Source organism: Odontesthes bonariensis, chromosome 15 (assembly GCF_027942865.1).
Source record: "Odontesthes bonariensis isolate fOdoBon6 chromosome 15, fOdoBon6.hap1, whole genome shotgun sequence".
Classification (NCBI taxonomy): domain Eukaryota; kingdom Metazoa; phylum Chordata; class Actinopteri; order Atheriniformes; family Atherinopsidae; genus Odontesthes; species Odontesthes bonariensis.
In genome coordinates this window covers 27,640,701-27,654,829 of record NC_134520.1, presented here as the reverse complement: position 1 = coordinate 27,654,829, position 14,129 = coordinate 27,640,701, and the positions used below count along the sequence as shown (strand labels likewise).

Below are 14,129 nucleotides of genomic sequence, written 5' to 3'. Positions count from 1 at the left end.
TCTGCAGGCAAGCTGTCAATTACAGATTTGTTCCTAATATTCCTGTTTGATTAAATCAAACAAATGCCATCATTGACTCGGCTTCTCTTATCCGCAACTCAATCTCTGTACCACTCCCTCCTCTTCCCCCTTCAGAGGGCGTTACAGGCTTGAAGGAGCTGGCGTTCCTGAGAGACCTCGCAGAGCAGAATTCTTTGAAGTATGGCGTGGACAGAACATTTGACCGAGAGCGTTCCTCTGCTGCGTCCTCCTCTGGATCAGCTGGAGCTTTCATGATGCCGGTGGTGAAGGGCAGCATGATGGTTTTGAACCAGCTGAGCAACCTGGAGACGACGGTGGGGCGCTTTTACATCAACCTGCCCAATCGCATGATCGACCTGGCCCGCTTCAGCCTGCCATACACCGACCCAATGGGAGATGGTGAGTACTGTGGGCCAGGCTGGATACAAAAAATAAAATAAAAAAACTCCAGACTGAGCTGACATGAATTTACTTACATTTTTAGACTGAAATTTTTTTTTCTTAATCAACTTAATTTCCTAATCACAAGGGTTTATAATGACGGTGAGCCGACCGTGCTACTTCGGTAACCTCCTCCTGGGCGTCGTCGGGGTGGATGTAAACTTGGCCTACATCCTGGAAGATGTCACCTACTACCAAGACTCCCTGGCTTCATACACTTTTCTCATTGACAACAAAGGTCAGTCACACAGACATGCACATGAAGTAATAAGCAGAGTGCAAACATTTCTCTTCCACGAGGCTTTAAACATGCTTTCAGCCCATTTTCTTCAGGCACAGAAACAACAGGTCTGCCAGGTGATTTAAAAAAAGAAACAAAAAAAAAAAAACCAGCAGAACAAACCATGGTCACATGTTGGTTTGATTTTCTTTTTTTAAATTAAATTGTCACCTAACAAACAAGAGTCAAGAAAACAGACTTTTATTTAATTATGTTTGAGTCATATTTTTTGGGTTTCCTCCACATAGAAGTGGAACTACACTTTATTTTGTCCGTGTCCTCTTCCTCCACAGCCATAATATCCCTCATTAGGTATGATTGACATCTTCTCTGTAGCGCTGGCATTTCTTTAGCATTTAATGTTTAGCCACGCCTCAGTGCGTTGCCACGGTGCCGGATGGTTAGTGTCGATGTCCGGTCCAGGTTTGTTTTGGCCTCAGCTGAGAGGCATTCTGACTCAACTACTGGTGCTGCACCGGTTGTGCTCTGTGGGCCTGAAGAGAAGTGACATTAGTGGTCAGGGGGATTTTTTCCCTGGTGAGTGAACACACGAATTCTAGCATTACACGATAAGAACTTGCACGACAGATCCCAGAGATGAATGTTGACACAAGAGCTTTTAGGTATTAATCTAGAGGACATGAACGTCAGGTGCATCTTTATGTGTTGAGTAGTAGCGGAAGCTACACTAACATTACCTAATACATGTGTAGTTTTGGGTCTTGTAGACAGTGTCATGCTAATCAGAGACATGAACCAGAAGGGATTGAAAAACTGAAGCTTAAGGGAAAGGCTGCCTAAGTTTATGAGCATCTTTGAAGAAAACTGCAGTGAAGGACACGTGGGAGACTTGACAGTTGTGATCGTAGAAAGTGGGAGGGAAAGGAAAGAGATGGGGCATGATGGAGTCGTAAAGCTTCTGCTGAGTAGATTCCATTTACTCACCTGAATAAGTGTTCAGCTTGTGAATTGTTTGCTGTCAAAACATTTTTGCATGTATGAATTTTGCTCCTTTTGTCGCACCTTTCAAAGAGTTCCTTTCTGACTTTATTACCATTATAGATATGCCAACAAATTGTAGCTTATTACTGCACTTGTGCTGCACCTCCACAAACGAGGACAAATGAGTCCCATTAAAGATGGCGTTCAAATCATCTGCTGCCAATTAGTGCTAAAATATGCAGCTGACAACAGGCGTCTAGACTAAAGAGCCAGAAATAACAGAACATTTGACATACATTTTGCATAGGGACCATTTAGTTGAACTAGTAGTGACTTTTTCTGACTGTCTGTGTTGATCAAAATGAGGCAAGCTCTTTTAAGAACAGTTTGAAGGTTAGATGCTATTGTTTTGCTCAGTGGAAAGTACTGCAAGGATTTGAATTGAGGTTTCTCTCATTTTAATGTTTAGCATGTGCTGCAGTTATTAAGCCCATATACTGTGAAAGATAATGCATTTCCAAGTATGATGCAACAGCCTCTCAGATGAATATTGGAAGAAGCCACAATCAAAAATCTTGTGTTGTATTACTGAAAAAAACAAGAATTGGTGATTTCATACTGCATTAGAGTAAAGTGTATCCTTTTCCTATGCTGGTATGGTTTGAAGAGCTAAACAGAAATTCTGTTTGACCAACTTTGGAGCCGTCATTCCTCATTCATTTAATATACGGAAACAAGTTTCCAGAGGAGGTCAGTTCAGAAAAGACCTTATATGGGTGACAAACCAGTTCAATATCTGCAGTGGCAGTGTCTTGCATTTTTAAGATGCATTCAAGCCTAACATTGTTGTCACCTGGAATCAGTCTATGCCACTTCATTCAAATAAATGCCAAAAGATTTGACTGTCATTTGTTAACTGGCAGACTATGGCATAATACTACACAGAGGAAAAAGCACGAGTGTCCACTGTAGTAAATACCCTGCTGCTGTTGTCAGAACCTGATATCCTTAACTGATCGCTGTATGTTGTTTTTTTGCTTCTCTGAAATCCCAAAACGTGTACGATGTTCTAGGGTACACTTTGATGCACCCATCGCTGACGAGGCCCTACCTGATGACGGAGCCTCCCCTGCACACAGATATAATCCACTATGAGAATATCCCAGGATTCCCTGCTGTCCGACAGAACATCCTCGGGTAAGAAAAATGAGGAGCAGTCAGGAAACCAAAGAAAAAGACTGGAACAAGAATTCCTCCAGCCAGTGGTGCACTCGTGATATTATATGGGTCCATTTTTGAGGGCATTTTGTGATTCAAAGTGTATTTCTTTTGCAGCCTCCCTTTGGGCAGTCAGGTCATTACCGTGCCAGTAAACTCCTCACTGTCCTGGCACTCCAACCGACTCCGGGACAACAGCAAAGATGCATACAACGTCAGCTACGCCTGGAAACTGGTATGTGTTCTTTTAGACTATAAAGAGACCAAACAAAGAGCATGTGGTCACTGGTTGACTGTATCAACACTGCTTCAGCACTCAATATACATCCATACATGTAAATGCTATTTTGACAGATGGTCTTATATTTCATACAACATTATTTCTTCATGATGTCTGCTGATGATTCTACTTTTTGCCAAAGAGAAATCCTGTGTTTGTAAGAAAAAAAAAAAAAAACAGAATGATGTAACTTCATTCAATATTTTTATTTCAGTGTCAGCAATAACGAAAAGAGTATTAGCAGAAGAATTTTCCCCCGAAGCAGTACAAGTTCTCACAGTCAGTCTCTGGACCAGCCACCATTGTTGTGCTTGGAATAATATCGACCTTTTTTTTTTACTTCTTTTGCTTCTCTCTCTAAAGCTCCTCGTCATTACTTCACCGCTCTGTAAAAGCGTTGTAGGGGTTTCTGCTCCCAGTCTTTACATCTCCACCAAACCTCCACCACCTCAAATTAGTCAGTGTAATAAAAACCAAGCGCTCTCATTACCCGTCAACCGGCCAACCCTCGAATCTGCAGAAGAGTCATGTTGAAGGAACAAATGGCAACAGGACAGCAGCAACATCATTTCAGATTCTTTTTGCTTCCTGACATTTCGATTTTTTTTTTTTTTTTTTTTTTTTTTTTGGCAGGAGCAGAAATATCACGTTTAATTTAGGCATTTCGCTTCAACCTCTTTTTCACTGCTTTTGACATTTGTGTGTATTTTTTATTGTTTATTTTTCACACAGTCACTGAAGTTCAAATATGTCACCTTTGGTGGGAGCTTGGCAGGGTACTGTTTTTTTTTAACTGAGCTTTCCAGAGCCAGAAAAGTCAAAATTGGTGTTGGAAAAACGCCTAAAGAATGTGTTGTCTACCATGCCAGTCCGGTCTTTTATAGTATGAAACATGTCCAGTTTTTTTTTGTGCTTTTAAAGTAAAACAAAAACTTGGCTGATAAACATTTGCTTAAGAGGAGATTGGCTTTTATTCCCTCTCGAGTGTTTGGAGCCTCCCGGATCTATCTGAAAACAGTTCAGACAAAGTTTGCGTGATTTAGCAATGTAGATTGTGAGGGCACGCCGACACATTTCTATTTGCCTGAAGCAGAGAAAACTGTCTGTAAAGGCTGACAGTAAAAATGTAGCTGGAAGGGAAGGTAAGGGAAAGGTGGTGGGGGTTTGGCTGGCATGGAGTTTTAATGAAATTGGAATAGAGTCAGTGGGATGCATTTAAACTCTGTTCTGTGTTGATCAGCTCAATATCCCGAAGGTATTGGTTTTAAAAAGTAAGGTATGTCGCCTTGACTTTCTCTCTTTGCGTCCTAAGGTATTTATGGAATGTCAATCACAAGTTAGTCACACCCCAAAACAATACAACCTTTTATATTTTACTTTATTGTAAATGAGAGCATAGTTTATGTAATGAACATCACATTTGACTGAATACTGAAAATACTTGGAATACTTTATACGAGCAATTATTATCCATCAACACAATATAAGAATATTAAGATTTTTCAGATGAGTTTATGCCCATTAACAATGGGAACATGTTGATGTTGGATAATAAAGCAGCACACTTTTATTCTGTCGACTAATCCCATTAAAAAAGCAAAAACCCCAATAAATGAACCCTAAAGTGTAATATTGTTTATTCCTCTGTTCCATGGTGCTCTGTGGTTTGCCAAATATTCTTAAAAGCAAATCACTGAGCACGAGGTGCACATTACTGTTACTTCATTTCAATGAATTTGGGTTCTTGCGCACCAAATGTTTCAATTTGGTTCAAGTACTTTTCAAGCCTGCTGAGGTGCAAGCATTACAATGACATATTTAAGACACACAAGCTACTTTGATTAGAAAAAAATTGGTAGTCAGTAATTTACAATGAAAGCAGAAGGTTCAGCCTTTCCAAGTGTTTTATTTTATTTTATTTTTTCTTAGGTGCTGGGAAATTGAAGGTTTTGTTGGACAGCTTTCTGTTTTCCAGAAAGTCTTCATGTAGACAAAGCCTGAGGTCATAAGAATTAACCCATGGCTAAAAATAGTATTCAACAAATTCACTATTTCCTCATTTTTGGTCGGTGTTTCAAAACCACAGCACCCATTGATTTCAGGACCCTTGTTTTAAGATGAAGAAATGTGTGGGAGAACCTGGCGATTCAGCTTTTTAATGGGATGGAGGAACTCCGAGCTGAGAGCCAACCATAGGTTTAGGTCCTTGACTTGATTGATTTTAAAATCTAAATTCAGCTCCCCTCTCTTCTCGTTTTGTCTCCTAGGTCCAGGACACATCTTTCATCTTGTGCATTGTGTACGTGCAGCCAGAGATCCCAGTGAAGCATCTGAAGAACCTGAACACAGCTCCCAGCTCCAAGCTGCTCTACCATCGTTTAGATCTGCTGGGTCAGCCCAGCTCCTGCCTGCACTTCAAGCAGCTGGCCACTGTCGGTGAGAAAAATAAGCTAAATCAACAGACCTGGGACGAACTTTGTCTAAAAAACTTTATGTTTTAGCTTCTCTGACTGTCCCTTTCCTCTCTGTTTCCCAGAGTCCCCCACAGTGATGCTGGCAGCTGGTAGTTTCTCCTCTCCCTATGAGCACCTCAGTCAGCCAGAAACAAAGCGGATGGTGGAGCACTACACAGCCTACCTGAGCGATAACACCAGGCTCATAGCCAACCCAGGCCTCAAGGTACACCAGCACAAAAGCCATTTAACATACACAAATGCAGCTCCCAGCGAGGCCCAGCCTGAGAGCGCACACACACTCAAACACAAAGGGTTCATCTTTTTTACCCAACAAACATGTGCCACATGCACTGTTTTGGGGTAATATTATTAACATGTTTATACATATTTACAACCATGCAACATGTTAAAACAGTGAATTTATCCCACTCTCATGCCTGAGGTTATTTGAATTGATTTCCTTTAACCCTTTCTTTTTTAGATTTCTTATTTCTTGCAACATCTGACAAGCATGTCAGTCTTTTCAGGCTGCTGACATTGCAGCTATAGTTTACTAAAAAATGGAAATTATGTTCTGCATCTTTAAGAAAGGGACAAAGCCCCACATGGGTTTTGGCATTCTGTGCGCATTCCTGTCTTGGGGGGAGTTAGTTTGAACTCCAAACCCCAGTCCCAGCACAGATTCCCAGGCTAGATTTTAAAGACCCCCTCCAGTGACCTCATCACCCCTTTCAAACTCAGAGGCTTGTCTCAGAATGGTTGTGGGGTGGGATTTTTCAGGGATTTTGGGGCAAATCTAGTTGGACTGTTCCCCCAATGCTGGGTATTTTAGCTGGTCTGTTTGGAATATCTTGATCATACTTTTCCCTTTGTTTAGAAGAGAGCCAATACCAGATGAAACTTTTACACTTTTACCCTCATTTTACCTTTTACCCCAAATTGTTTAAATGATTTCACTTCTCACTTCTTTTTTCACCCTCTCCTTCCTCTCTAATCATCCATCCCTCCATCATTTCCCCTCTGCAGTCCTCTGTCAGGAATGAGGTTATGGCGACCAGTCACGTCACGGATGAGTGGATGACATTAATGGAAATGAGTAGCCTCAACTGCTACATTGTGCGGCGTTACATAGCAACGCCCAGCGGGGTGCTCCGGATTTACCCAGGATCACTGATGGACAAAGCATTCGACCCGACCCGCAGACAATGGTGAGGCTTACTTTCTAGGGTGTAAAGAGGAGGGCAAGAAAAGAGTGAAGGTGTGTGTGCATCTCTGTGTTTTAGGAGAGCAAAAGGAAGTTTTGAATAGTTTTGGGTTAGCAGGAGTTGAAGAGAATATGTATGATCCTTTATTGATTTCAGTAAAGTTACGATTTTTTTTCATGAAATTGGTTTTAGTTGTTGTGTTTAATCTCAGTTAGATGGCCATGAGGACACCTTTAAGGGCCCATTACCAGTGACCTCTGGGCCTTCTTGTGATAACCATTAAAGGATCCTTTTTCATAATTCTACATTTACAGTTTAGCCCATTGCAAATGTTCTGCTTTCCAAATGTCCACCCTGCATTATTTGCATCGGTTTAACTTAGATTTCATGATATGACACGTATATTGTGTTTTACACTCAAAGCTGGTGAATTCCTCTTTTTTTTCCCCAGTTTCAGGTGGTGTTTTTTTTTAAGATTTATTGCAAAATTTTAAATCTGTCAACAGGTCTTTTGTTGAAATTTGTAACCTTTCACAAATGGTGTTTCCCTCAAAAAAGAACAATGCTTCTGAAAGCGTCCCCTTTCATTTAAATGGCTTCATATCCAAGTACAGAGTAGAGCTATTGTTAGGCTTATCAAATCTCCTGGAACCTCGAACATGGAAATGAATCCTTGTTAAGGAAAACAGTGTTTTCACATTTAATGTTCACTTAGTGTGAAATGGTCTCAGCTTCATCATGTGATTGTGATTCATCTGATTGTGTGTTGGGTAGGTACCAGCATGCTGTGGCCAATCCTGGCCTCGTCACCTTCACAGGGCCGTACCTGGATGTTGGCGGGGCGGGCTACGTTGTCACCATCAGCCACACTATTCATGCCTCCAGGTAAAAAGTGGTCATTTTACCACAGTGTGATGTTTTACAACTGTAGAGTAAAAGTCAAGTCTTATTTCCTCGAGTATCTTTCTCATAAAAGGAGCATTGAGTGACTCATCTGGTAAGTCTTATTCATTGTTGTTGTCAGCCAAGACATTATTTTAGGCAGCAAGTCTCAGTCCAGAAGTATTTCACTGAGACTGATCTGTGAATACAGGAAATAATTTGAAAGAAACTACATGAGATTGTTGTCCAATTGCAGTAGGCATTATTACACAACACTAGAAGACGAACAAATCCTTGCATTAAAACTTGTTAGTCCGATCAAAAACACAAGAAATTGAGCTTAATTTGGCCAGTTGCCATTGAAATGGTTGCAAAATATCTTCTACACAAAGTCCTGGGCTGAGATTAAATTGTTTGTTTCTTGTTCAGTGAGTTTAAAATTCAACTCACTGCAAAAGCCACTGCGATGCTTACAGCTGTACAATGCAAACTGTTTACCACGGTCCATGCAAGTATTCTGTAGAAACACAAACATCTGTGCGAGTGTGTGTGATAAGTAAAGATTAATCTTGTTGTTGACTGGCTCAGTGAGCATAACAAACAGTGTGCAGTGAGCACAGATTTCTAACAAACCTGAAGATGAATGTTTAGGGTGTGTTTTTGGTGTTTTTTTGTCTACTGTGGTTCAACATTTAGGTTTCTAATTACTACTATAATTACTAATCGACCTACAGGTCTGTGTAATCAAGCTTTTACACAGACCTGTAGGTCGATCAGAGGGATAACTACACAGAGTAACTGAATTCAACATTTCATTTCCACAGATTTTAATCTCCACGTTTCCTTTCTCTCCATGTCTTCTGTCTATAGCTCTCAGATGGCGCCTGGTTATGCAGTTGCAGTGATGGGCATAGACTTTACCCTTCGTTACTTCTATAAAGTCTTACTGGATCTGTTACCCATCTGCAACCAGGACAAAGGCAACAAGATCAGGTAGGAAAAGAATGGATCGATTTGGACTGTTAACTTTGCTTATCATCGCAGAGAATTCCTTTTTCTGTGTCTTTTTTTCCCCCCCATTTCCCCCGAAGGCCTCTGCAGTTTCGCTAAATTTATGTTTTATTGAGCAAGAACCAAAGTTGCTGAGAGACTAAGAGAAAAGATGAAGGGAATCTTGACATTCCTGCTGGAGATGTTGCTGCCTTGGTCACACCCCTTCTCTGTCCGTTTCCACCTTTGCCTTCATGTTCTCTCTGTTGGTTTCAATAGTCATATAAAACTGGATTTGCTCAAAATGGTGTTGGGTTAGGGAGAGGCTGTGTGTTATCCAAATAATGAAGTTGATATCTCTGCTAGAGGAAAAAAGGGGATCTTAGACATTTGATTTGATCTCTATCTGTAGTCTATACTCATACTATTTATGTGTTTACATTGTAGGTGTTTCATAATGGAGGACAGAGGCTACCTGGTTGCTCACCCTACCCTCATTGACCCTAAAGGTCATGCCCCCGCAGAGCAGCAGCACATCACACACAAGGTAAAGCATTAGAAAACAAATGAACAAAAGTTAAATTCACAACCATATGCTGGTAACATCAAGGATTATAGCACTGTCATACTGGCAGTCAAAGGATTTTGCTTCCTCGAAAGTGCTGCATAATAAATTGACTTGAGATAGAGGTAAAAATAATTAAGATAAATATATAAGATTATTACACATGAGTAGAACTTCAGTTTTTGCTGTGTTGCCAGTAGTCAGCGAGTGCAACATGTCATTTACTTTCTGTAAAATAAGAACATTTTAAATAACTTTCATTGCTGTATACAAGAAAGAAGGGAAAGCCTCTTCCCATGAAAAGGCCCTCATTCTTATACATAAACGGACTAGAAACAGACACTTAAATAAGTCGCACTTCAGTAAGTTACATTTAGATTTTCAGAGCAAGATATTGCGAATGGTTTTATTTAGATCTGCCCTCCTCTTTCTTTATATGCTTAATATATTTTGAAATATAACTTATTTACCCTTGTTCTTTTTATTTCAGGAGCCACTGGTGGCAAATGACATCCTGAACCACCCCAACTTCGTCAAGAAAAACCTCTGCAACAGCTTCAGCGACCGCACAGTGCAGCGCTTCTACAAGTTTAACACCAGCATAGTGGTACGTCAGGAAACATGGGATATTTGGATTTACAAAAGGCTTGAAAAGAAATCTCTAAGTGATACGTAAATATCTCATGATGTAACACTGCCATCTTGTGGTGGAAACATGGTGTCGCAACCTAAATATTCCTACTTTGTTAAAAAAAACCTGCTGTTCTTGGATAATCTCATTCATAGATTAGAAGAAGCAGGTTTAGAATACTATCACAAACTCGATATTCTCTTTTCCACTTTTTAATTGTTGATTTAAATCAGATGCTTCTTTTGTTAAAATGGGATTTGGATTAGATTATAAAGTATGTTAAACCATGAGATGCTCTGATATGGGTGATGTGTTGAATCTAACAGATCTTCCTGACTCTTCTTCTCACAGGGAGATCTCACCAACCTGGTTCATGGCAGTCATTGTTCCAAGTACCGCCTGACCAGAATCCCCGGCACCAACGCGTTTGCTGGTATTGTCAACGAGACGTGTGACTCATTGGCGTTCTGCGCCTGCAGCACGGTTGACCGACTCTGTCTCAACTGCCACAGGTCTTTACTGAAACCACACATTCTTAAGGCATCTACTGTTTTGCTCTAAGACACTCGATGTTCTAATGATAAAAAAATAATTGAAGAAAAGTCTAGATTTTTCACAGATCAATGTTTTAAAGATTGGTTAAAGTTACAGCAGCATGACTCATCATAGATAATTTGAATCGTTGATGGATAGCTAGTTAAATGCCTAATATTTTTGTGGTTAACTATCATTTTTAGTTTTTCAGGGCAACGCAATGTCTCTTTGATTGGACAGGGAAGTAATGACACTATCATGACTGTTTCTCTGTGACATGTCCTCTGTTTTGTTTTTATGTTGTTCAGAATGGAGCAGAATGAGTGCGAGTGTCCGTGTGAGTGCCCTCTGGAGGTCAATGAATGCACAGGCAACCTCACCAATGCTGAGAACAGGTCAGTGTAAAAAGAATAAAAAAACTACTTGCAGTATAGGTTTGTGCAACATGAATTTCTGAATGACTACAGAAAATGTTCACAGCAGACCATTGGCATTAAGCAATTAAGCTTTCAGTTACAATCGAGGAAGATTAATGTTTTTTAACTGTTAATATTTTAAAATGTCTTTTTATATTACAAAATTCTCCTCTATGGGCATCAATTGAAAGTGTCCACATTTAACATACTGAGAGTGAAAGCTGGAGCATGTCACATCATCAGTGCAATCAAGCTAGTTGCAGTGTCTGATATAAAATGATGGAATGTTTTTAATTTGCTCCCCACCCTGTTGATGCCTTAATGACTGGAGTTTCCAGTTCAAATGTTTGTCAATCTGATTTCTTTCATCCATCTACTTAATTGTGGAGCCTTGAAATACGCCTACTTTTTTTTTTAGCTAATAGCTTTTATATTGCTGTCATCGGGATTTGAGTTTTGGCTGTGGGTGTGTGTGTCCCTTCAAACATTTTTGGAGCCGTTTGCTGCTGCTACTGTGTGGATGTTGGTGGGCGTTTCCTCATTCTTCCCTTTTTCTCCATCTCACTAGCTTACTAGGTGTTTCCCTTCTCTGCTCCTGACACTGCATCTGTCCATCACTCACAGTGTGTCTCACTTTTCTTTCTTGCCTCACCCACTTTCTTTCATCGGCCTTCAGCGGCTTTTGACAGCATGTCGATGTTTTAGATCCGCCCTTTATCTCAGGAAGCTAGTCATTATCATTTCTCCCTGACAGTTTTTTTTTCTCTCTTTTTTGTGTGAGCCAGCGTTGGCTTGCTTTTACTCACATTCTGAAGACGTTACTTTTTTTTTTCAAATGCTTTATTTTATCTTGTTTTGTGTTTTTTTTTTTGTGTGTGTGTGTGTCAGTTTTACTTTATATTACTTTGTTGAATTTAATCATATTTCAGGCTAGGATTTGGATGGATGTTGTGTGTTGAATGTGGCTCTTGTATTTTAAATCTGTGTTTTCTGTGTTTTCACTCTTTGTTTTGGGATTGTGTGTTGTACAGGAACCCGAGCTGTGAGGTGCATCAAGAACCAGTTAGTCTGAATGTGATTGACCCCAGTCTGCATGATACCCTGCCCCAGTGTATCAACACCCGCTGTAGCCAGAGGTACACCAGCAGGTAAGGATGACAAGTACAGACACATGTGTGAAGTATAGTCATTCTTACAGAGCCATTTAATAGCAGACACATGCAGCACATTGAGACACAAATCTACCACAAGGCATAGTGCGTACAAATGAAGTTATACTGTATGTCCTGCAATGAGACTGACATTACAGCAGATGGGCGGCACACTGCCACCCAGTGGTAATGAACAGGAATAGGAGGTGTGGAGAGTTTCCTTTTGAGTGGAATATATTTATTTCACCCTCAAACAGTACAGAAACTATTGTATCCACTCAGGAGAAGAAAAAAAACAAGCTGTTGCACATATATAACAACAATCTAGTTTCCAATTCTAATCAGATTTTACCAAGCTAAACAGTTCTTCAATGAAAACTTTTTCCTGAGTGTATGTCACAAATTTGACAAAAAGATATCTCCTCTTCCTTTTTTATCATCTACCACCGGCTCATCTTAAAAAAAACTGCTGACATCATATTTGAATCTCATTCTGACCACAGTATTCTGCACCATTTTTCAGTGACTGTTTCGGTGTGTTGGACTGCGAGTGGTGCATGGTAGACAGTGATGCCAAGACTCACCTGGACAAGCCATACTGTGCCCTGCAGAAGGAGTGTTTCGGGGGCATTGTTGGTGCTAAGAGTCCCTATGCGGACGGCCTGGGGCTCCTTGGTGAGTCATGAAATGAATTGGATAAATCCTTTCGCTTTGTTAATATAATTCCATTGGACTCTTTGGCACATCCATTATACAGTAGTATTATTACTACATTATTATTGCAGTGAATTGTTTCGTCGTTATGAAAGACTTCTCCTAGATATACTGCAGTGTACCTTTCAGCCAGCAGATCGAAGACACACAAACGACAACAAAAATGTCAAATTACGCAGATCACAGACGATCGTATTTTTCAAACTTTTTTTCACCAAAACCTTTTCTGTGTCTTGGTTATATTTCATCAGCTTTTTCAAAAGAAAAGTTGGCTGTCTGCCCGTTTTTAAAAAAATGCGCCCACATTGTCGCAGGAGTTAGGATCTGAGCAAGAGCTGTTTGATGCTGACTCAATGTAAGGGGTCTTCTCGGGCCTTTTTGACAATCTCTGACTGTCCTTTCTTCTCCCTCCTATTTGTTGCTCTTCTCCGCAGATGAGGAGGTGGCGTCTTTGAACATGATTAAGAGTGCCCCTGTGGGTCCAGTCGCTGGAGGCATCATGGGATGCATCATGGTGTTGGTCCTGGCCGTGTATGCTTACAGACACCAGATCCACAGACGCTCACATCAGCACATGTCACCACTGGCTGCACAGGGTAGGAGTGAGCGAATGCACATACATCTTTAGATCTATGGTTGGGATTTACAGCTATGTGTAATCTCAGGATATGTTGATATTAGTACATCATAGTTTCTTTTGCATCCTACATGTCTCTAGTTGCCCTGCATGATAGGACTCAAGGAAATGCAAGAGCCGTAGTGTTTCTATTATTATTGGCAGCTTTTGTAATTTATGTGCTGTAGTTACTATAAACAACATATTTACTGTTGAAACTGAATTTTAAAGTGACGTGATAAACGGGCACTGTTGCAGCTAAAACAGCTGACATGGGCATCAGCTCGGGCACAGCTGCTGCATGGCTTGTGTAATCACTCAGAGATATTGGCTAAAACATCAAACAAAATTACAATCTCATTAAAATCTAGGATCTAAGTCACTTTCTGTCAAATAGTTGGGTAAACAACTTTAAAAAAAATATGTGTGTGGCTACACTATCACAATGTATCAGTGAGCAACGGACTCGTGAAGCTGACTGGGTATATGGGTGCCACTGCTTTCAGAAATAATACACTCATATATGATCACGTACAATGCTAAAAGTACCTTAAGTTGCAGTTGGAAAGTGCAATGTTTCTGTGAAACCTGCAGAAACCGAACACATTTGGAATAGCTAAATATTATCTCAGGTTAACTTTATTTATCACAGTGGTATTCACAGTTAAGAATGAATCATATTAGATTTTTTTGTCGATATAGATTTACAGTGTGGAAAATACAGGACTTAAATTGGCTTGGAGGATGTGCTCCCTGAGTCAATCCCCAAAACAACCATAACCAGGGC

At 40.3% G+C, this 14,129-nt stretch overlaps 1 protein-coding gene across 1 annotated transcript in view; it reads left to right on the top strand.

Annotated features, from left to right (window-relative positions):
- Positions 1-14,129, top strand: part of cachd1 (cache domain containing 1) — an 80,449-nt gene that overhangs the window by 57,459 nt on the left and 8,861 nt on the right. The window contains exons 8-23 of the mRNA XM_075484549.1: positions 136-420; positions 551-700; positions 2,758-2,881; positions 3,020-3,137; positions 5,450-5,618; positions 5,719-5,861; positions 6,665-6,846; positions 7,618-7,728; positions 8,596-8,718; positions 9,163-9,262; positions 9,771-9,887; positions 10,263-10,423; positions 10,754-10,840; positions 11,893-12,009; positions 12,536-12,687; positions 13,161-13,322. Coding sequence (XP_075340664.1) covers positions 136-420; positions 551-700; positions 2,758-2,881; positions 3,020-3,137; positions 5,450-5,618; positions 5,719-5,861; positions 6,665-6,846; positions 7,618-7,728; positions 8,596-8,718; positions 9,163-9,262; positions 9,771-9,887; positions 10,263-10,423; positions 10,754-10,840; positions 11,893-12,009; positions 12,536-12,687; positions 13,161-13,322 — 2,301 coding nt within the window. The remainder of the gene's footprint in view (positions 1-135; positions 421-550; positions 701-2,757; positions 2,882-3,019; positions 3,138-5,449; positions 5,619-5,718; positions 5,862-6,664; positions 6,847-7,617; positions 7,729-8,595; positions 8,719-9,162; positions 9,263-9,770; positions 9,888-10,262; positions 10,424-10,753; positions 10,841-11,892; positions 12,010-12,535; positions 12,688-13,160; positions 13,323-14,129) is intronic.